The 21,473-nt window shown below is 48.4% G+C and overlaps 1 protein-coding gene across 8 annotated transcripts in view; it reads left to right on the top strand.

Moving 5' to 3' along the window:
- The window catches only part of LOC128347360 (transducin-like enhancer protein 2), a 53,857-nt gene that overhangs the window by 23,718 nt on the left and 8,666 nt on the right, over positions 1-21,473 (top strand). For 7 of the 8 annotated variants that reach the window (XM_053301855.1, XM_053301859.1, XM_053301856.1 and 4 more), the window contains exons 8-15: positions 970-986; positions 5,487-5,588; positions 6,250-6,294; positions 6,666-6,812; positions 13,647-13,788; positions 15,924-16,084; positions 17,274-17,350; positions 20,601-20,850. In XM_053301855.1, the coding sequence (XP_053157830.1) occupies positions 970-986; positions 5,487-5,588; positions 6,250-6,294; positions 6,666-6,812; positions 13,647-13,788; positions 15,924-16,084; positions 17,274-17,350; positions 20,601-20,850 (941 nt within the window). The remainder of the gene's footprint in view (positions 1-969; positions 987-5,486; positions 5,589-6,249; positions 6,295-6,665; positions 6,813-13,646; positions 13,789-15,923; positions 16,085-17,273; positions 17,351-20,600; positions 20,851-21,473) is intronic. The other variant, XM_053301860.1, reaches the window with a different exon arrangement.

Genomic DNA, 21,473 nt, shown 5'->3' with positions numbered 1-21,473 from the left:
TTAAAACCATTTAAAACCAAGTACAATACTTTAAAAACCCAACTACAACTCCCATCACCCCCTGCCACAATTGGTGATGGGAGCTGTAGTCCAACAGCATCTGGAGAGCCTGAAGTTAGCCACCCATGAGCCTAAAGGCTTTTAAGAAAAAGTAACGTCTGGTTGCAATTCTAGGTAATGAGGGATTAAGACACTCTGCACATGTACAGTGGCACTGTCATCTTAAATGGTTCAGAGCTGAGCCCCGGGATAGTGGAAAAACAAGGTGCTGGTCAAAGGATCTACTCTGGACCAGCCAGAAATATAGAGTGAGGGACATTTTTTTCCATTGCCCAAAATTTTCTTCCCTTCCTCCCAAACTAGGGATGAGCCCAAATGAACTCAGGCAGCTGCGGGCAGGGTGAGGAGCGGTTTCCTTTAAAAGCAGGTCCTTATCTGCTCCTGCACCGCCCCACTGCTTTTCCAGACGCTGCGGTGCTGTTCCCTGCAGCCTGCACATGGCGTCAGCACTCACATGGCCACTGCGCATGCACAGCGGCCATGTACGTGTTCAGCATGGTGTTGCTGGCATTCAGCACGGTGTTGCGCATGCGCGGTGGCCATGTGTGTTCCGATGCTGTGTGCACAGGCTGCAGGAAGCAGCATTGCAGTTGCACACGGCCTTTTGTAGAGTGAGCGCTGTGCCTGGAAAAGCGGTGGGACGGTACTTACTGTCTTACCTACTTACCTGCTTTTAAAGGGAACTGCTCCCCACCCTGCCGAACCGCTCTGTTGCTGCGGACGCCCGAGTCAGTTCGGCGTTTCCCTAAGGAGGCACCGAACCGGTTTGTGCACATCCCTATCCCAAACAACCCCCTTTTCATTACCTTTACCATGATGATGGTGTCTAATTATATCTCTCTCCCTCCCCACCTTCTGTGTCTGGTGCTTGATCATTGGGATCTCTCACTGCTGGGACTGGTGTTCCAGAACACGCTTTGAGCAGGGTAAGTATTCCTGGGACAGAACGGAATCGTTGGTGTGAGAAGAGTATGACTTCTCCCAGAGGGCAGTGCGAGTGTGAGAGGTGGGTTCAGGGGAGGGCAACCAAGACGAGGGAGTGGTGTCTGGAAACCAAGTCCTGTGAAGCGTGGTTGACGGAGCTGCGGGTAGGACCAGAAGACTCAGGGGAGATATGAAAGCCATCTTCAAATATCTGAAGGGCTGTCGCATCGCTGGAGGAGTGGGCTTGTTTCCTGTGGCTCCTGAAGACTAGAATCAATGGGCTGTAGTTGCAAGGAAGCAGATTCAGACTAGACATTAGGAGGAGTTTGCTGACTTTCAGGGACAGTGGAACAGCCTGCTTCATGCAGTGGTGGGCTCTCTCTCTCTCTCTCTTGCTGGAGGTTTTCAAGCAGAGACTGGGCAGCCATCTGTCAGTGGTGCTGTAAGCAGTTTCCTGCATTGAGGAGCGAATTGGGCCGTAATCTCTCCAAGGTCCCTTCCAAATCTATGATTCTGCTTAAATTTTTGCAGTTTCCACCTGCTATCCATTGCTCTCAGTTACTCTGTGATAGGGGCAACATCTGGATTAAGTGAGTCATGAGTAAGTCCCATTTAAATCAGTGGGACTTAAACAAAAATTAAACCTGTTTCATCGATTTCATTAATCCTTAATCATGTCCCACCAGTCTGGATGTTGGCCGGTGCATCTTGCACAACTTCGAAGGTCCAGAGGGTGTCTGAAGTTAGGCTAATATGGTCTAAATCGATCTTTCTATGATATGAACAGTTCAGAATGAACCTGGGGAAGCTGCTGTGTGTGAAATGCCAAGCCGGGCACCGCACCTTAGTGTTCATGTGCATATGCATTTGCGCGTATGCGCACTAAAGGAGAGATGGACCCATCACTACCTGCTTGCAGATCTAAGCTTCTTGAAATTCCTGACTTTAAGGAACACAGCTTCTAATGGCAACGTTTTCATTTTTTTAAAAAAATTCCCTCCAAAGGCAAAGGAGACAGTGAGTTACTCAGGGTAGCTTCCAGAAAAGCCTGGCTGCCCAGGAGAATAGAGACAAATGAATAAAAAATCATGGGATTCTAGAGTTCGAGGGTTCTCAAAGGCCATCTAGTCCAACTCCCTGCTTAATGCCGGAAATCCAGGGCGAGAGCCCACTGTCCCATTGGTAGTAACTGCTTCCATTTTTAACCTACTCTTACCATTAAGTCTGGAAAGTATGTCAGAACCAGGGCTTCAAACAATGGGAAATTTGAGTTCAGTCTGGGTCAAGTTCATCAGTATTCTTTAACTTTCCAGTCCAGAGACTTCAAATTGGTTTGGGACCAGTTTAAACCCATTTCAGGCCGAATAAAACCGGCCTCTTCCGCTCTCCGTGCAACTCTCTACAGTGAACGCACCACTAGCTTGAAAGAAATATTTATTGTTGACTCTTTTTTTAATATCCTGTTGATGTTTTTGGATTTAAAAAAACAACAAGACCATAACAAAGCCTCAAACACGCCATGGGGTTAACCCCCCCCAAGAAAATCAAACAGAAATCATCCAGCTGAAACTGGAACTCGTGATTATTGAACGTCCTAAGCCACAGATGCACACATGTGGAGTCATTCATATAAAAATATACGCAGTCGCATACCTATGACATAATGTTTGAAAAGAACTCTATTTTGAACTGGATGTGCAATTGGGATTTGGTTCTGGAAAAAAGAACCCAGGAAAGCTCACTCTGCAAAGTTCAGTTTGGTCCGATGGGGTCCGGGCGTAGAACCCCCAGATAGGAACATAGGAAGCTGCCATATACCGAGTCAGACCACTGGTCCATCGAGTGGTCCCTCTAATTTTTTTCATTTCTGTGCGGTGTGAGTTTTGTTCTGGGCAGCAATATCAAGGCAATGTGTATGCACCTGCATTCAGAATGGGGCCTTCCTAATTCAACCTGAGCGGGAGCTAAAATCAACTGAGCAGACTTATTTATTTATTTATTTACATTTTCTATCCCGCTCTTCCTCCAAGGAGCCCAGAGCGGTGTACTGCATACTTAAGTTTCTCCTCACAACAACCCTGTGAAGTAGATTAGGCTGAGAGAGAAGGGACTGGCCCAGAGACACCCAGCTAGTCTCATGGCTGAATGGGGATTTGAACTCGGGTCTCCCCGGTCCTAGTCTGGCACTCTAGCCACTACACCATGCTGGCTCTCATCAAAAAACTTGTGAGCGCGCACACACCTTAGATGGAACAGTGGGTCCATCTAGCTCAGTATTGTCTACCCAGACTGGCAGCGGCTTCTCCAAGCTTGCAGGCACTGGCAGGAGTCTCTCTCAGCTCTATCTTGGAGATGCCAAAGAGGGAACTTGGAACCTTCTGCATGCAAACATGCAGATGCTCTTCCCAAAGCGGCTTTGTCCCTTAAGGGGAATATCTTACAGCACTCACCCATGTAGTCTCTCATCCAAATGCAAACCAGGGTGGACCCTGCTAAGCAAAGGGGACAATTCATGCTTGCTACCACAAGACCAGCTCTCCTCCCCAGATCATTTTGGCTGTCCATTTTCTGGAACGCCTGCCTGTTTCCTGGCATCCGCGCCTCACTCCAGCAATGCATAGGTTAAGGCGTCCTTTCAAGCAAACAGGCTGGGCGGCTGATGGGGATTTTCCATTGCAGTCACGCCTCATTATCTCCCCAAAGGGGGAGGGAAGGATTCAAGTCCACAGTTATTCAACTGTTGTTTTAATTTCAGCCACTGTACAAACATTCTCCCTGCGTTAAGGCGCCGTTGCCAAAGAAGCCGCCCCTATGAACCGAAGCAAGTTTGCTCTGGTGGTGGTTGTTTTTTCAAATCATTTTTTTAAAAGCTGAAATCGGGGCCTGGATATCACAAGCAGGTTCTGCTTCTTGAATGTGCATCCATAACTGGGTGGGTATAAATTAAATGCATTTTGTGTACATATACCCAGTTATGGATGCAATTAGATCCAGAGGTTTTCTTTTAAAAATCTATAGAGAAACTACAGGATTATAAATAGAACTGTGCCTATACCAGGTTTAAAATTCTGTGCCCGCAAACACGGAATTATGCAACCTGTAGGCATTCTGCCAATTTTGAGGATGAGCAAAAATTCACCTCGTTTTTTCAGTCCGCAAAAGGCAAAGTTGGACATTATTTGGCAGATTTTCTGGGTAAACCTATTGGTGATATTCCTTCCACAGTTGTCTATAATCACTCCCAGAAATCCCCTCCCCAAATGCTATGAGATCATGACATGTTGTGGTGAGAGGACCTTTGGGTATAATATCAAGCTGCTGGCATCCGCTGTTTTATTTAAACCTGAACTCTCTCAAACGTTTTTTTAAAAGCTGAAATTCTTAGGGAATTGAATTTTCTCTCCAAATGCATATATCCTGCACTTTCCCAACACGCATGTGGAATGGTAACTTACACAGAGCACTGGGTATGTGCGTGATTATCTATCTATATATTTCTCTAAGGCGTGCCTGTCGCTAATCCCATGCGTGCTCGCTCTCGAGAGAGTTTGCGAGCGAACTGCCAGCTGGGGGAGAGGAAAGCAGTGGCGCTGGTGGACAAAAGGGCAGCAGGCGGGGGAAGAAAGCAGAGACAGTGGTGGACAAAAGGGCAGCAGGCGGGGGAAGAAAGCAGTGGCACTGGTGGACAAAAGGGCAGCAGGCGGGGGAAGAAAGCAGAGGCAGTGGTGGGCGGGCAGGGGCGGAAAACAGTGGTGGTGGTGGTGGGGAGAACTAGAGGCTCAGATGCTCTGCGCCCGGCCCAGCTAGTATCTATATATTCTTTTGCCGTCCAGACTGTCTAATTTATTATTTTAATATTATTCAGATTGTTATCTGGAAGTATGCAATGTCATTTCCTTAGCTTAACAAAGACATCATGAAATTTAGATATACTGGTTGACATCTAGACTGTTAACTAAATAGTGCTACTCAAGAGTTGCTCTACTTAATTTCAGGAGTAACGTAGCCTGACGTCAGCCACTATTCCTGAGGAGATCGCATTCTGCTGGATAGAGGGTGAATCAGTGTCTGCGGCAGGGATGCGCAAATGTTGGTGGACTACATCTGCCATCATTCCCAGCTACAGTGGCCAACAATCAGCAATGATGGGAGTTGTAGTCCAACAACCGCTTGAGGACCAACTTTGTGCAGCCATGGTCTATGGGGGATGGGATCCTCTTTTTTTCAGATCCTTCTTCCTCCCACTATCCTCCAGTCCCATACAAACTGCCAATGGTACTGTCCCTCTTTTGAATGGACTGAAACAATCATCCACCTGTTAATGTGAACTGCCCTGAGCCATTTTTGGAAGGGCGGTATATAAATTGAATGAATGAATGAATTCAATTGGAGCAGGAAGAGAGGCGATGAGAGAGGTTTTTATTGAATTTGTCAAGTTGTGTAGTTGCCGAGACTTCCTGTGAGTTAATTTATCTCCTCTTCCTCTTCTTCCTGCCTGAAAGAGCAATTCCACTTCCCCTCCGGAAAGCCTGCAAGAGGAGGAACACCTGGATGGCGCAGGGCTTAAGCGCAAACAAGATGGCAAAGACGAGGGGGTGCATTATGTAAGTGTGATGAATGTGTGTATCAGAGGATAAGGCTCCTTTCCCCATTCTGGATCAGAGGCGATGTGTATTGCTGTTTTGAGTGACTGTTTTGTCATGATGGAATTGCATAATCTAGCCCAGGCAAATTGATTGTCCAGGGGGAAAAAAAAATCTGTAATAGGAAATCTCCTGCAGGGCAAATACCCAAGGCATGTCTACACCATGTCTACACAGACCAAAATTAGTTTACGTTGGGTAAGGGCTGTAGCTCAATGGAAGAGCATTTGCTTTGCATGCAGGAGGTCCCCGGTTCAATCCCCCTCTACTCCCCACTGCTAGAAAATGGAGGAACATGGCGGAGGGGGTGGGTGGGTTGGAGAAGGCTGCATTTGGGCCCTGCTTCAGACGTGCTGTGGTCTTGGGTCGCACCAACTAGAGGGCTGAATTGGTTACCCAGAATCGCTCACTCAACTAGAGTTGATTAACTGGTTGAGGTTGATTAAGTGGTTGACCAGAAGATGCGGCGAAGGAGTGAATTCAACTTAGATGATGACGTGTCCAAGGATACGAGAGATTGTTCAGAGACGTTGTGGGTAATCTTGGGAGCTTCCAGATCGGAGCTCTTGGGACACCCTATTCAATCCAGCACATCCCAGCGTTTTCCTTCTGTTTCCCGCAGGAAAGCGACACGGAGAAAAGCGACTACAACCTGGTCGTTGATGAGGTGCGTGCAGCAGCTTTGCTGGCAGAATTGATCTCGAGTGCTAACCGAGAGCGGTTCCCTGTGGACTCGGAATGAATTATGCAAAATTGTCAACATTACGGAGCAAATTTGCATCATTCATGCCGGTCGCTGAAGTTCAATTTCTCTTGGTGCAAAATGGCATTGCACGTCAGCGTTCTGTGACTGACGCTTTCCCTCTCTGCCATTGGAATCGATGCTGACGGACAGTCTGTTTAATGAACGCTCGACCCAATGTTGGTGGGCAGGTTTTTTAAAAAAAATTATACACCCAGGGTGAGCTGCAAATTTGAAACACTTAATTGTCACACTTTTCTGCCTTCTTCCTGGGTGTGTCTGCTTCCTCTGTCCAGGATCCTCCTTCGGAGAACGGCAGCCCCGCCTGTGTGTCCGCTACGAAGCTGCCAGCTCTGCCGAGTCGGAGGGACGTCCCCGACAGCCCAGCCTCGCTGGCATCCAGTCGGAGCCCCACTCCTCTCAAAGCAAAGGACCAGAATTTGGTAAGCAGGGTCGTGAAATACTTTTGCGAAAACAGCTGTGGGTAATCTTTCAGGGCACTTGAGGTGGCTGGAGAAAAAATCATAACCATTTCCGTTTAAAAATACGGAGCACAGATTTTTTGCAGGTAGCGGGGAGATGTTTTGTTTGTTTGTTTTTCTTTAAATAAGATGCATTTGACAGAAGAGCTCCCCTGAAATGAATGGAGACAGATGCCGAGGAAAGAGGGGTGAAGACCTTCACTTTAAAGTCCTGCTTGTGGGCTTCCCAGTGGCATCTGCTCTTGGAAACAGGATGCTAGGCTCGATGGACTGCTGTTGCTCCAGTCCTGCAGAGCTCTTCCTGGGTGATTATTAAAAATTTAGGATTTAGGCAAATTCATGGTAGGCAGCTTCATCCATCGCTATTAGGTACCACAGTTTCAATGGAACATCGATGTCCAGAGGCAGTTTATCTCAGAAGACCAGCTGATTGGAAACGAGACAGCTGGAGATGGTGTGCAGAGTTGGTTTGAGCTGGCATACTCGGGGGCGGGGGCGGGGGTGTCCTCTTGCCCTGCTTGTGGGTTCCCTGGAGCTATCCAGTTTGGCCGCAGATACTGCAGGGGAAATGGTTCTCACCTCCATGCCCTGCTTGTGAGCTTCCCAGCTGTCGAGTTTGACCCAGTCAAGTGCGTGTTCTGTTCTTTTTTGACATGACACAGGGTTCCGATGACTCTAATAACTGGCACAGCTTGGAGATTCTCGCCTTCTCTCATGCATGTGTGCACTCGCGCATGCACAGCAGAGGTGGAAGCAAGCACGAATTCCCCCTTTGCTAAGCAGGGTCCTACCTGGTTTGCATTTGAATGGGAGACTACACGTGTGGGCACTGTAAGATATGCCCCTTAGGGGATGGGGCTGTAGGTCAGTGGGAAAGCACCTTCCTGCTTGCATGCAGAAGGTTCCACGTTCCCTCTCTGGCAGCATCTCCAAGATACAGCTGGGAGGGACTCCTGCCTGCAACCTCGGAGAAGCCACTGCCAGTCTGGGTAGACAATGCTGAGCTCGATGGACCAAGGGTCTGACTCCGTAGAAGGCAGCTTCCTATGCGGCCCAAGTTTCTGCAGTCCATGAGATGTGGTGCCCCATTCCACCTTGTTGCTTGATCTTGGAGGGGGCGGTTTCCTTTCAGAACTGACATTTGCAAGCTTTTTGCAAGTAGCGTAGGAAGTGAATATAGCCAGCAGCTTCCTCTTCTCTCCCGTGCTTCTTGCCAGCTTTGCAAGGAGTGTGAGGAGAGGGGTCGTATCGATCCTGAAGAACTGCTTTGACAGCATTTATGGGGGCATCTCTCCACCCTGCCATCTCCTCAGTCATCTGCCCCACGAAGCGACTGTCTCACCTCGCCTCATGAAAGGGCCGCCCCAATGCACAGGGTAGTGTGTGGTGCAGCATTCTGAGCCGGAAGCCTGGGTTCCGTTTCTCGATTTCCCTTCTGCGGGTCAGACAGTGGTCATTCCAACACACTGGCGGATTCTTACGGGCGATTTGGCAGTCAACCCAGATGACGTTTTGTGCAGCCCGTCACCTCCCCGCGTGATCCTCCTGGCAATCTGCGAAACCCCAGTGTCTTTTCATGGCTACGCTTTGTGTCTAGCTTGATTGCAGAAAGGGGAAATTTTGCATGTGGGGGGGAAAAGGGGGCGGACAGACTCTCCTTCCGAAAAGAGAATCCCCCTCCTCCTCCTCCTCCTCTCTCTGCTCTTGTGCTCTTCCTCTCCCAATCCCCTCCTCAGACGCGAGATTTACATGGCTCAGTTAATTAGTGGCCCACCGGGGGCTTTGGATTCCTGAGAGGATTTTAATGTATAATTAATTGCTATTAGCACAGGCTTGGTGGGGGGAGGGGGACGGCACGAGAGAGGGGCTTAGCGTTAGCCATCTGGGTTGGATTGGGTGGGAAAGGGCAGCTTTTCCTGACAAGTGGGTAATAATGCTTGTAGTTCATTTCTCCCCCAGGGTCTTGTCCGTTCCGCTTCTGATGTAAATCCCACCCGGGCCCTCCTGCCTCCTTCCCCCGTATATTTTATTTTATTTTTATTTTGCACGCACACACACACAAGCGCGGTTGAACCACGAACTGTGCAATCGATCGATTGCCCAGAAACTGCCAAGGTCTCCGATTGAAACATCAGGACGAGCAGCGGCGATGGAAGAGAAGGCTATTGATTCTGCTGTCAACCCTGCGGCCGCCTGAAACCCCAGGAAGGAAAGAGAGAAGCTTAGAGATTCGGAAGGGAAGCTTCACGAGCCCCAGATGGTCTAGAGGGCATATGCTGTCCGCCTCCGTCTGTGGGGAACAATTGGATTAGAATGGACACAATCCCCTGCTGTGTGGTGCTGAGATCTTTTTTCCCTCTGAAGAAAGGCAGAAGGAAGATGAGCAGGAGGATTAAGAATATAAGAACAGCCCTGCTGGATCAGGCCCAAGGAAGCCCATTTAGCCCAGCATCCTGTTTCACACAGTGGCCCACCAGATGCTGCTGGAAGCCACAGGCAGGAGTTGAGGGCATGCCCTCTCTCCTGCTGTTGCTCCCCTACAACTGGTATTGAGAGCCATCCTGCCTTTTAGGCTGGAGGTGGCCTGTAGCCCTCCGACTTGTAGCCGTTGATAGACCTCTCCTCCATGAAGTTCTCCAAACCCCTCTCAAAGCCATCCAGGTTGTTGGCTGTCACCACATCTTGTGGCAGAGAATCCCACAAGTTGATTATGCGTTGTGTGAAAAAGTACTTCCGTTGTTGGTCTTAAATTTTCCGGCAATCAATTTAATGGGATGACCCCTGGTTCTAGTGTTATATGAGAGGGAGAAAAATCTCTCTCTATCCACTTTCTCCACACCATGCATGATGTTATAGACCTCTACCATGTCTCACCACAGTCATAGGAACATAGGAAGCTGCCATATACTGAGTCAGACCATTGGTCCATCTAGCTCAGTATTGCCTTCACAGACTGGCAGCGGCTTCTTCAAGGTTGCAGGCAGGAATCTCTCTCAGCCGTATCTTGGAGATGCTTCCAGGGAGCAAACTTGAAACCTTCTGCTCTTCCTAGAGCGGCTCGATCACCTGAGGGGAATATCTTACAGTACTCTCACTTCCAGTCTCCCATTCATATTCAACCAGGGTAGACCCTGCTTGGCTAAGGGGGCAAGTCATGCTTGCTACCACAAGACCAGCTCTCCCCCCCCCACTCAAACTTAATAGCCCCAGGAGTTGTAGTCTTGCCTCATAAGAAAGGTGCTCTAGGCCCCTGATCATCTTGGTTGCCTTCTTCTGCACGTTCTCCAGTTCTACAATGTCCTTCTTTAGATGTGGTGACCAGAATTGTATGCAGTACTCCAGGTGTGGCCGCACCATAGTTTTGTTTATGGGCATTATAATATTAGCAGTTTTATTTTTCCATCCCCTTCCTAATGATCCCTAGCATGGAATTGGTCTTTTTCACAGCTGCCAAAAATTGAGTCAACACTTTCAACTAGCTGTCCACCCCAACCCCAAGATCCCTCTCCTGGTCAGTCACCGACAGCTCGGATCCCATCAGCGTATACTTGGTTGGGGTTTTTCATCCCAATGTGCATCACTTTACACTTGCCAACATTGAACTGCATTTGCCATTTTGTTGCCCACTCCGCCAGTTTGGAGAGATCTTTTTGGAGCTGCTCACAATCCGTTTTGGATTTCACTACCCGAAAGAGTTTGGTATCATCTGCAAATTTGGCCACCTTGCTGCTTACCCCAACTTCTAGATCATTTATGAATAAATTTAAAAGACCAGTTTCAATCAGTTAGCAATTCACACATGTACTTGTCCCCTTATCTCATGACTGCTAAGTCTTCTCAGGAATCTTTGATGATGAACTTTGTTGAAAGCTTTTTGGAAGTCCAGGTATACTATGTCAATTGGATCACTTTGATCCACACACTTGTTGACACTCTCAAAGAACTCCAAAAGGTTTGTGAGCCAAGATTTAGTTTTGGTCTCCCAGCAGGGCCTGTTCTTCGATGTGCTTTACAATTTTATCCTTGAGGATGCTTTCCATCAATTTGCCTGGTATGGATGTTAAGCTAACCGGCCTGTAATTTCCCGGATCGCCCCTGGATCCCTTTTTGAAAATCGGTGTTACATTTGCTACTCTCCAGTCCTCTGGTACAGAGCCTGATTTCAGGGATAAGTTATATATTTTAGCAAGGAGGTTGGCAATTTCACATCTTTGTTCTTTGAGGACTCTTGGATGGATGCCATCTGGCCCTGGTGATTTGTTAGTTTTCAGTTTTTCCAGACAGTTTAGAACATCATCTCTCGTCACTTCTGTCTGACTCATTTCTTTAGCCTCCATCCCTAAAAAGCCTGGTTCAGGAACAGGTATATGCTCAGTATCCTTTGCCGTGAAGACGGACACAGAGAACTCATTTAGTTTCTCTGCAACCTCCATATCCTCCTTAATAATCCCTTTCATTCCCTCATTGTCTAATGGTCCAACCACCTCCCTGGCAGGTTTCCTGCTTCTGATGTATTTAAAGAAGTTTTTGTTATTATTATATACTTTTGGCGAAATGTTCCTCAAACTCTCTTTTCACCTCCCTTATTGTTGCCTTGCATTTCTTTTGCCAGAGTTTGTGTTCCTTTCTCTTCTCTTCATTTGGACAGGCCTTCCAATTTCGGAAGGAAGTCTTCTTCTCTTTTATGGCTTCCTTAACGGTACCTGTTAGCCATGCTGGCATCTTCCTGGACTTAGTGGTACCTTTCCTCCTTTTGGGTATACAGTCTAACTGGATTTCTAGTATTGTGGTTTTGAGTAAACTCCATGCACTCTGGAGTGAAGTGACTCTCCTGATTTTCCCTTTCAGCTTTCTTTTCACCATACTCCTCCTCTTCTGAAATTCAGAATGTCTGTGTTAGACTTCCTTGGTGATTCTCTCCCCGCATGTATGCTGAATTTGATGGCACTATGGTAACTGTTCCCTAAAGGGTCATCGACACTGACATCACGCACTAGGTCCTGGGTGCCACTCAGAATTAAGTCCAAGATCTCCTTCTCTCTGGTTGGTTTCAAGACCAACTGTTCTAGGGCACAGTCATTTCACGTATCTAGAAATTTGACCTCTTTGTCATGACCTGACTGTGAATTTCCCCAGTCTGTGTGTGGGTAATTGAAGTCACCCATTATTACAGCCCTGCCTCTCCTTAACACCTCCCTGATTTCCTCCTGCAACTCCCAGTCACTGTCAGCGTTTTGATCCAGAGTGTGATAGCACGTCCCCAGCAACACGTTCCTTTTCAGGCCTTGTATTGTCACCCACAGGGTTTCTGTGGAGGACTCCGGTCCACCTAGGTTTTCTAGCTTGTTAGATTCTAGCCCTTCTTTAACATACAGTGCTACCCCTCCTCCAAGGCACCCCTCCCTGTCCTTTCTATATTGTTTATACCCAGGGATAACAGTGTCCCACCGGTTCTCACTGTTCCACCATGTTTCTGTTATGCCCACTATATCTATTTCTGCGTTAGCAACCAAGCACTCCAGCTCACCCATCTTGGCTCGGAGGCTTCTGGTATTGGCATATAAGCACCTATATGCTGAATCTCTCACCTAGGTAAGAGATACACTGAATCTCTTACCCAGTCTATGTGTGAGTAATTGAAGGATGATTTACATGCAGAACCCAGCACGAGTCAGCTTTTTGCAAAAAATGGAAAAATCACTGGAGTGCCCTAAGGTGCAGTTTCAGAGGGGTATAGGCCATCTCCAGCCTCAGAGGCAGGATGCCTCTGAATCCCAGTTGCAGGAGAGTAACAGCAGGAGAGAGGGCATGCCCTCACGTCTGTGGGCTTCTAGTGGCATTTGGTGGGCCACTGTGCGAAACAGGATGCTGGACTAGATGGGCCTTGGGCCTGAACCAGCAGGGCTGTTCTTATGTTCTTATAATCCCCAGCCACAGTAGCCAATAACCAGGAATTGTAGGCCAACTTCTGCAGGAGGGCCGAAGCTGAGCAATCCTGGAGGTCTTATCAGCCATAACAGTTCTCTCTGCATGTGTGGTGTGTTTAATATTTAATTTGAAAGTTTTATGAAAGTTGTAATTACTTCAAGATAATTTGGTCTATAATAATTTTAGTGCCACATGATCTTGTATTTTATTGTATCCTGTGCTGGTGTTTGACCATTATTATTATTTTTATTATTATTACATTTATATCCCGCTCTTCCTCCAAGGAGCCCAGAGTGGTGTACTACATACTTGAGTTTCTCTTTCACAACAACCCTGTGAAGTAGGTTAGGCTGAGAGGGAAGTGACTGGCCCAGAGTCACCCAGCTAGTTTCATGGCTGAATGGGGATTTGAACTCGGGTCTCCCCGGTCCTAGTCCAGCACTCTAACCACTACACCATAATAAAGATGATTGATTGATTAAAGTGACATGGGGAATGAAATGCCCAAGCTATTGGGGTCTGAATGACCCTGTCATCAAAGCTTTTATTTAAAACATCATGCGTCACACATTACAGCTGGTGTCAAACATTCTGTTTTTGTTTTAATTCTGCCTCCAGGTTTTCGAAAGCTTCCTGCAAAGCTTGCAGGGTCAGGTTGGCCCCAAAGTGCTGCTCTGATGGTGGCAGTGGAGGTGGACATCTTTCCACCCTGCTGCCGCCCAAAAAACTGCCGCCTGAGGCAACTGCTTCTCCTAGCCTCATGAAAGGGCTGCCCCAGTTGTGACTCTCTAAGAAGACTGCAGTCTTCAACTTCTGTAAAAGAACATGGTGGTGTTTCTTACATCAACCATCTCCTTTCTCTTTCAGAGCGATACAGCCGCTAGCTCTGCTCCCTGTAAGTTAGACAACTTGTCTCCACCCCATGAATCCTTAACCCCCGGTCCTGGTCCGAGTTGTGCCTCCCAGATCCGACAGATTGCCTCCAAGTCGTCCACTACAGACAGCATCAGTAAGCTGGCTTTTCAGGCTTTTCCGTTTTTGCTGGTTTCCCTCTGTTGGGTGCTGAAAACGACTCAGTGGGGTCTTGTGTACATCCCTTAAATTTGGATTTGGGTTGTCCCCTGATACAAGTTTTAATCAATGATCGGATCTATGAAATCTTCACATTTGCATGTGAATGAAGCAATTGCTTGGAAGGGGAAAAGAAAGGATACTTTTGTTTCGAGAAGGTGGGGGAGACGCCACCTTCAAAGGAGGTTCTTTCATTGAATCTCCTAAGGTGGCATTAGTGTCTGCTGGTGCTATAAAACAACAATTGGGGAACTGCCGTAGCTCAGTAGTAGAACATCTGCTTTACATGCAGAAGGTCCCAAGTTCAATCCATGGCAGCATCTCTACCTTGGGATTGTTTTAATGAAAGGTGGTACATAAGTGTAACAACAAAAATAACAATAAAATCTCCAGGTGGAGCTGGGAAAGACTCCTGCCTGATACTTTGGAGAGCCGCTGCCAGTCAGTGTAGGCATTACTGGGTGGGATGGACCAGGGTTCTGACTCAGCAGCAAGGAGCTTTATAGTTTCATTAGGAGCATCCATAACTCAGGCGACAGAGCCCCTGCTTTGCAGAAAGTCCCAGGTTCAGTCCCTGGCAGCATCTCCGGTTGGGGCTGGGAAAGACTCCTGCCTGTATCCTTGGAGAGCTGCTGCCAGTCAGTGTAGGCAATACTGAGCTAGGTGGCCCGATGGTCTGACTCGGTACAAGGCAGCTTTCTGCATACCTTTTGCCTTCTGCCACAACAAAGGTGCTGGGGATGGCGTTGTAGCTCGGTGGCAGAGAATCTTCTTTGCATGCAGAAGGCCACAGGTTCAATTTCTGGCAGCATCAACAGGTAGGGCTGAGAAAGATCCTGTCTGAAACCCTGGAGTGCTGCTGCCAGTCAGTGGAGACAATACTGAGCAAGATTTTATTTACTTATTTATTTTATTTTATTTTTATATCCCGCTCTTCCTCCGAGGAGCTCATACATGCTTATTTTTATCCTCACAACAACCCTGTGAGGTAGGTTAGGCTGAGAGATACATGGCTGGCCCAGAGTCACCCAGCAAGTATCATGGCTGAATGGGGATTCGAACCCGGGTCTTCCTGGTCCTAGTCCAACACTCTAACCACTACGCTATGTAAGGCACCTTCATATATTCATTTGAAAAAAAAATCTTATCACCTGAAATTAATCAGTGGTCCCTTTTAATCAAATTTGTTTTATATCGGCCAATGAACTGTTGCAGCTCTGACTTTATCTTTTGATGTTGCTTGGTGATTTTGCTTTGCAAACAGCCCTAGCCACCTCAGCGCATTGCTGTTCCACAGCCCGCAAGAAGGACAGAGACAAATGGAAGGTTTTGCGGGGATGAGCTGCTTGAAGGGCTGGATTTGACCACTGCTAGCTAAACCTGGCATTCCAGGCTGGCGTCTACAGAGGTATAATGGTAGGGGTCCAGCCTAGGTGGCAGATGTTCAGGACCACGGACAGCTCACTGCGGGGCTGGTTACAAGCTCAGGCTGGATAGCAAACCAGAAGCAAAGAGCTTGGTACGTTGCTCCAGCAATAGTCTGGCACCGGCTGAGTACTTCAGTAATCCTGCAGCAGAGTGGGTATTTCAGACTCTGCTCCCTCCAGGTGAAACAGCTTGGGCTTAAAGGGGCCCTGTCCTGGCCTACACATGCTGGCTCCGATGGGGCTGAGGAACCTCCTGTTGTCCCAGGACATGGCCGGTAGTGAAGATGTGTCTTCCTACACCACAGGTGGTCTTGAACAAAAGTCCTTATCAAAGGGAGTCAGAGCTACCTCCTCAGACACAAGGCCTCTCTGGTCTCTGAGGCTCCCCTTTCGTGGGGGTCTCTGGCAAGGCAGTCATTGCAGAGGAACGATTCTCGGACCCATCTTCCCTGTTACCGAGGTCACCAGAACCGCTCTCTGATAGCACAGGGTCTGAATCCCTGACTGAGACAGAGACGCAGTGCAGGAACAAGCAAGCTTTCTGAGTCTCACCAGTGAGGGCTGCGTCATAATCTGCAAATCTGCAGAGAATTCTTCCATTTGGTTGAACCAACTCCATCTCCCTCGCCCCCTTTTTCTGCATCAGCCCTGCGGAGCCCCCTGAGTGTAGCAAGTTCTTACGCGTCCTCCTTCGGAATAGTGCCCCACGCTGCCCTCAACGGTGAATTGGCTGTACCCAGCTCGTTCGTGAGCATCCACCTCTCCCCACAGATCAGCGGGGCTGTGATGTATGGACGTTCCCCGGTGGTAAGTGGAGTGCTAACCGTTTTTCAGTCGAGTGATCGCAAGAGGCCACTTGAGGTGGAATCTGGCCCAAATGCCACATCTGTGATACTGACTTGCATTGGTTTTATATCTCTTGAACCATTATGACATCTGCCAAAGGAGTCTGGGAATCGTAGTTGGTTGAGATGTATGCAGGGGTTGGGTGCTGGAGCTGGATCCTAGGGCTGACGAGCTCACAAGAAGCTGGAGTGTGCATCCTCAAGGCAGAGCCTATTATGGGCTGGAATGCGAGCCAAGACTTTTGTGTTTGGATGTGGTAATAGGGAACCAGATAACCAAGGCCAGAGACCTGACCCGGAAGTGTTTATACTGAGATCAGGTCAGCAGGTGCCATGGGTGAGATGGAGCCCTCTGGAACCTGGGAAGACTATACCACCCCTCCTTTATCCACTCAGTAGCTCTCCAGAAGTGGCACCAGTGCTCAGACTGGGAGACACTGGTATCTCTGTTGAGGAACTGTAATAAAACTGGGATTGTAATGGTTGATAAATGCTGGTTCAGTCCCCAGAAGCACAGAAATGGTTTCTTAGCTAAAATTTATTAGCTGGTTTTGTCAGGTGGCAAATTGGGGAAGTGATTTTGGCGATTTTGGGGAGGGTGAAAGGGGGCAGTGTTCCCTCTAACAGGGATTCCCAAATGTTGTTGACTACAACTCCCAGAATCCCCAGCTGCAATGGCTTTTGCTTGGGGATTATGGGAGTTGTAGTCAACATCATCTGGGGATCCCTGTTAGCGTGAACACTGAATGGAGGGTCTCTTTGGCAGGAGGTGGTAGCTGCTGTTGAATAATGTTCAACTGCCAGATGGTCCACTTATAGTTCATATCCCATATTTCCCCCAGAATTCCCCTCTGCTCCAATACTATGCTATCACAGGGGGCTTCTGAGGGGAAAATGGCAGCTAGCAGCTGTTGACGGGAGTGCTGCTATCCCCTCTGTGAAACAGGTGGTAGCGGGGGGGGGATGCTAAGATGGAAGCTTACCTTTTCGCCCTCAAACCGATCTCTTCTATTGAATGGGCTTAATCCAGTTTGCGGTTCTGGCGGGCGGCGGGGAGGATAATTCCAGTTATGGGATCCAGTCTGAGACTTGCTGACTGCCTTGATTTCTGCCGGTGGCCTTTGAGTCTCACCCGCATTTGATTTCTGCAGGTGGCCTTTGAGTCTCACCCGCATTTACGGGGTTCTGCCATTTCTTCTTCTTTGCCTGCTGTTCCTGGCAGCAAACCGTGAGTACAGCCGGATCCTGTGGTGCAGTGGGGGCGGGGGGAGAGGGAAACTGGTCAATGCCTGAGTCGGGTTTTCGAGAGTGGTGTATCTTATGCCGCTCTTTGGATCCTTGAGCCGTCTTTCCATCTTCGCCAGTATCCTGCGTCCATCCTGCTCCCTACCACTAAAGGGTTCTGTGGCTCCCCTCTGCATAGAACGTTAACAAAGGATGTTGTGCTGCTGGGCTTCAAAACAGCCAAAGGCAGGACTCTGCCCTTGATCCCCACTATTTTCCTGCCCATGACCTTCGCCCCTCCAGATCTGCCAGTTCCTGAAAGCGCCCTTAAGGACTCCACTCAGATGGTCCTTTATACATGGAGCCCTCTCCCAGAGTCCCATAGATTTCCCGTGCCATTAAATGACTATCCCTTTCCTTTGCTGCCTCCTGTGCCAGGGAGTCCCTCCCACTGATGAACCCGTTGAGGTTCGCCTAGCATCATCACTTTGTTCTTTTAGACACCAGGAGCTTTTCCCAGACAGCAGGCTTTACTGTGGGTTTTCTGCAAGGCTTTACTGCAAGTTCAAAGTTGCCAAAAAAAACCCTGGGGGGCAGGTTTGGATTTTTTTTTACCCTGTATGTAAATCGGACTGCACTCTTAACGCCTGTTGAAAAACCCGAATTGTGTGTGAAGTGCTCCCTGAAAGCTCGCAGGGACTTCAGGGTAAATCTGGCTGATATGTGAATGCATTCCTCCTATGAAAAACGTCCAGGTAAAGACCTTTCTGTTCACTTAGGCCTTTTAAATTTGATTTTTAAAACTGACTTTAAAAAAGTTTTTACATTGCTTTCTACTGTATTTTGTATTTTTAAAAAATGTGTTGTGATTTCATGTGTGTTTACTCGATGTTTTAATGCTGTGTGGTGAGCCACTCGGAGAAGAATCCGTTATATTATAATAATAATAATAATAATAATAATAATAGTAATAATAATAATAGTAGTAATAAATAATAATAATAATAATAATAATTATAATTATTATTATTATTATTGTAGTACCTTGGTGCATTGGTGCTGTACATTGGTGCAGTACTTTGGTGCAGTACCAAAAGAACTTGAACACCATCTTCACACCTTGGGCATCGATAAAATTACAACACATCAGCTACAGAAGGCCACACTACTCGGGACAGCACAAATACTACGATGCTATCTTTAATTTTTCTTTAGTTATCCTAGACCCTTGGAAAGAGCCCGATAATTAAAGTACCCAATCCAGTCAATATCATCTGGTAGACTGTGTGTAAATATCATCATCATCACCATAATCATCATCATATAATTATTAAATAATTAAAATATTATTAATTTAAATTTAAATTTAAATTTAATATTAAATATAATAAATATTTAATTTAAATTAATATTTTAATTTAAATATTAGATATAATAAATATTTAAATAATTATTAAATAATAAAAAAGTTTATTATTATTATTGATCACCTGCTCCCTTAAATGACTCTGTCCAGTCTCCCTTGCTGCCCTCTGGGCCTGGAACTCCTTCCCAGAGATCCAGAGTTCTCCAGCTCCCTTAAAGCAGCTGCTTAGTGCTGCAGAGAGACAGTCCTTGCACTCTTCCAGGGTCTCGGGAGGCTTACGATGCTTTCTAAATGGAAAAACGATGCTGTCCTTGCTTCCCCAGCAGTTTGGCACAATTGATTTTGTGGCCATTCTTCCTGTCTCCTGTTACAAGGAGCATCCTCCACCCTTTGTGCTTGACAAATCCAGGCTGTCCTTCTGGGTGGGGACCCACGTGAGGTTCATGTTCTGTAGGAATAGGGAACTATCCTTGTAACAGAACCTCCCCAGATCATTGCATCTCTCTAAGTGGGGTGGGTGGCCATTGGGGTGGGTGTGGCCGCAGGGGCGTGGCTGTCAGGGTGGGTGTGGCTATGGGGGCCGTCGTATGGAGAGCATCTGAACTACTCAATTTGCAACCACACCACTTCCCGTATATGACTGTCCATCTTCCTCACTGCCCCTTATGGCTAGCACTGCTTCTCAGAACATGCCCGCCTCACCCGCTCTCACTCCTCCTCCAGCTCTCCACTCAAAAGCTACCTTTTCCACAAGGTCTGTAGCTGGACTGAGCAAAGAGGTCCCTTTTATAGACAGTGGCTCTCTTGAATTAAGCAGGGGGAGAGCAACTGGCCCTATCTATCCCCAGTACAGCATCCCTCCAGCAGCTGTTGCCGGTGACTGCCTTGTGTTTCTTTTTAGACTGTGAGCCCTTTGGGGACAAGGTGCCTTTTTGTTTGTTTTGCTTTTCTATATAAACCATTTTGAGACCTTGTGTTGAAAACTGGTATATAAGTAGTAGTTGTAGACTCCCTAATCCTTAGACTTCACTATAACCGAGCAGTCACATGCTTACCCCTTGCCACCCTGGTCTCTCCCCGCCATCTTTTTCTTGTCTCCCCCACTGTCAGGCTTTAGACTGTAAGATTCTCAGGGCAGAGACCTGTCTCTGAAAGACTCCTGTGAAGTTTCACGTACTTGGAAGGCTTTGTAGAAGTACATGGTCGTGCCCTGTCAAAGTCTGCAGATTGTTGTGAGTGGGGGCTGGGGATACATAATCGCATGCCTCTGGAGAGTGTGTCAGTCTCAAACGAGGGCCTCCAAATGACCTCCTCCATCCCTGGGCCCCCTAGAGCAGCACCGAGGCAGAAAGAGTTCTTGGCCTGGTTTTTGCTGCTCTCTAGCACCACCCAGATGGTGGCCGAAAAAGGTACTGCAACTCCTCAGCCCAGCCAGACCATGTGATTTGAGGAGACCGTCGGGTGGGGTAGAGACAACCTTGGCTCTTCAGCTCTTGTTCGACTACAACCCCCATCATCCCCAGCCACATGGTGGATGGGGATGATGGGAGTTGTTGTCCAACCACCGCTGGAGAGCCAAGCTTGTCTCCCCCTGCCTTGGTTGGCCCTATATAAACGTTGGTGCGGGCTTAGCTGATATTTACGAATAACCACATTGACTGCCCAGCCTTGCCGCATCTCCTCCCCTGTTGGACTGCTGTCTTTCGGAACTGCAGCCTGATGGGACCCCGTATCTGCCTCTGCCCTCCGGGAAGCCGTCTACCTGCCGCGAAACCTGACCTGTCTCCTGCTGCTGGCCCCTGAATCTGGCTGGAGCTTGGACAGTTCCCCTTCCTGGCCAGGCTGGCAATTCTGTTCTGCTTCTCTCCCCCTCCCTGCACCCTTCTAGGGCCTACTCCTTCCACGTCAGCGCCGACGGGCAAATGCAGCCAGTCCCCTTCCCGCCGGACGCCCTCATTGGCACGGGCATCCCGCGGCTCGCCCGCCAGCTCCACACGCTGACCCACGGCGAGGTGGTCTGCGCCGTCACCATCAGCAACTCCACCCAGCACGTCTACACGGGAGGGAAAGGCTGCGTGAAGGTGTGGGACGTGGGGCAGTCGGGCACCAAGACCCCCGTGGCACAGCTGGATTGCCTGGTAAGGACACAGGAACATCGGCAGCTGCTGTTGACCGAGTCAGACCCTCGGTCCCTCCAGCTCAGTATGGTCTGCACAGGCTGGCAGCGGCTTCTCCGAGGCTGCAGGCAGGCAGGCGTCTCTCCCAGCAATACCTGGAGAGGCTGCCAACGATTGAACCTGGGACCGTCTGCATGTAGAACAGGGGCTCTACCACTGAGCTGGAGATCCCAGGGAGAGGAACGTGGGACTTTCTGCATGCAAGCAGGCAGATGCTCTTCCCAGAGGGGCCCCATCCCCGAAGGCGGGGATATCTCCCAGTGCTCTCACATGTAGCCTCCCATTCAAATGCGAGCCAGGGCAGACCTTGCTTAACAAAGGGGGGCGATTCATGCCTCTCCAGGAAGGGCCAGGAGAGAGAGCCCTCTGAAACTCTTGGAGACCCCTGCTAACTGGCAGGAGTCTCTCTCAGCCCTATCTGGAGATCCCAGGGAGGGAACTTGGAACGTTCTGCAGGCAAGCAGGCAGGTGCACGTCCCAGAGCGGCCCCATCCCCTCAGGGGAATAGCTGGCAGTGCTCATGTCTGGTCTCCCATTCAAATGCAAACCAGGGCAGATCCTGCTTAGCAAGGAGGTCAATTCAT

Source organism: Hemicordylus capensis, chromosome 2 (genome assembly GCF_027244095.1).
Source record: "Hemicordylus capensis ecotype Gifberg chromosome 2, rHemCap1.1.pri, whole genome shotgun sequence".
Classification (NCBI taxonomy): Eukaryota; Metazoa; Chordata; class Lepidosauria; order Squamata; family Cordylidae; genus Hemicordylus; species Hemicordylus capensis.
The sequence above is the reverse complement of the archived record's forward strand: the minus strand, read 5'-3'. Positions and strand labels throughout refer to the sequence as shown.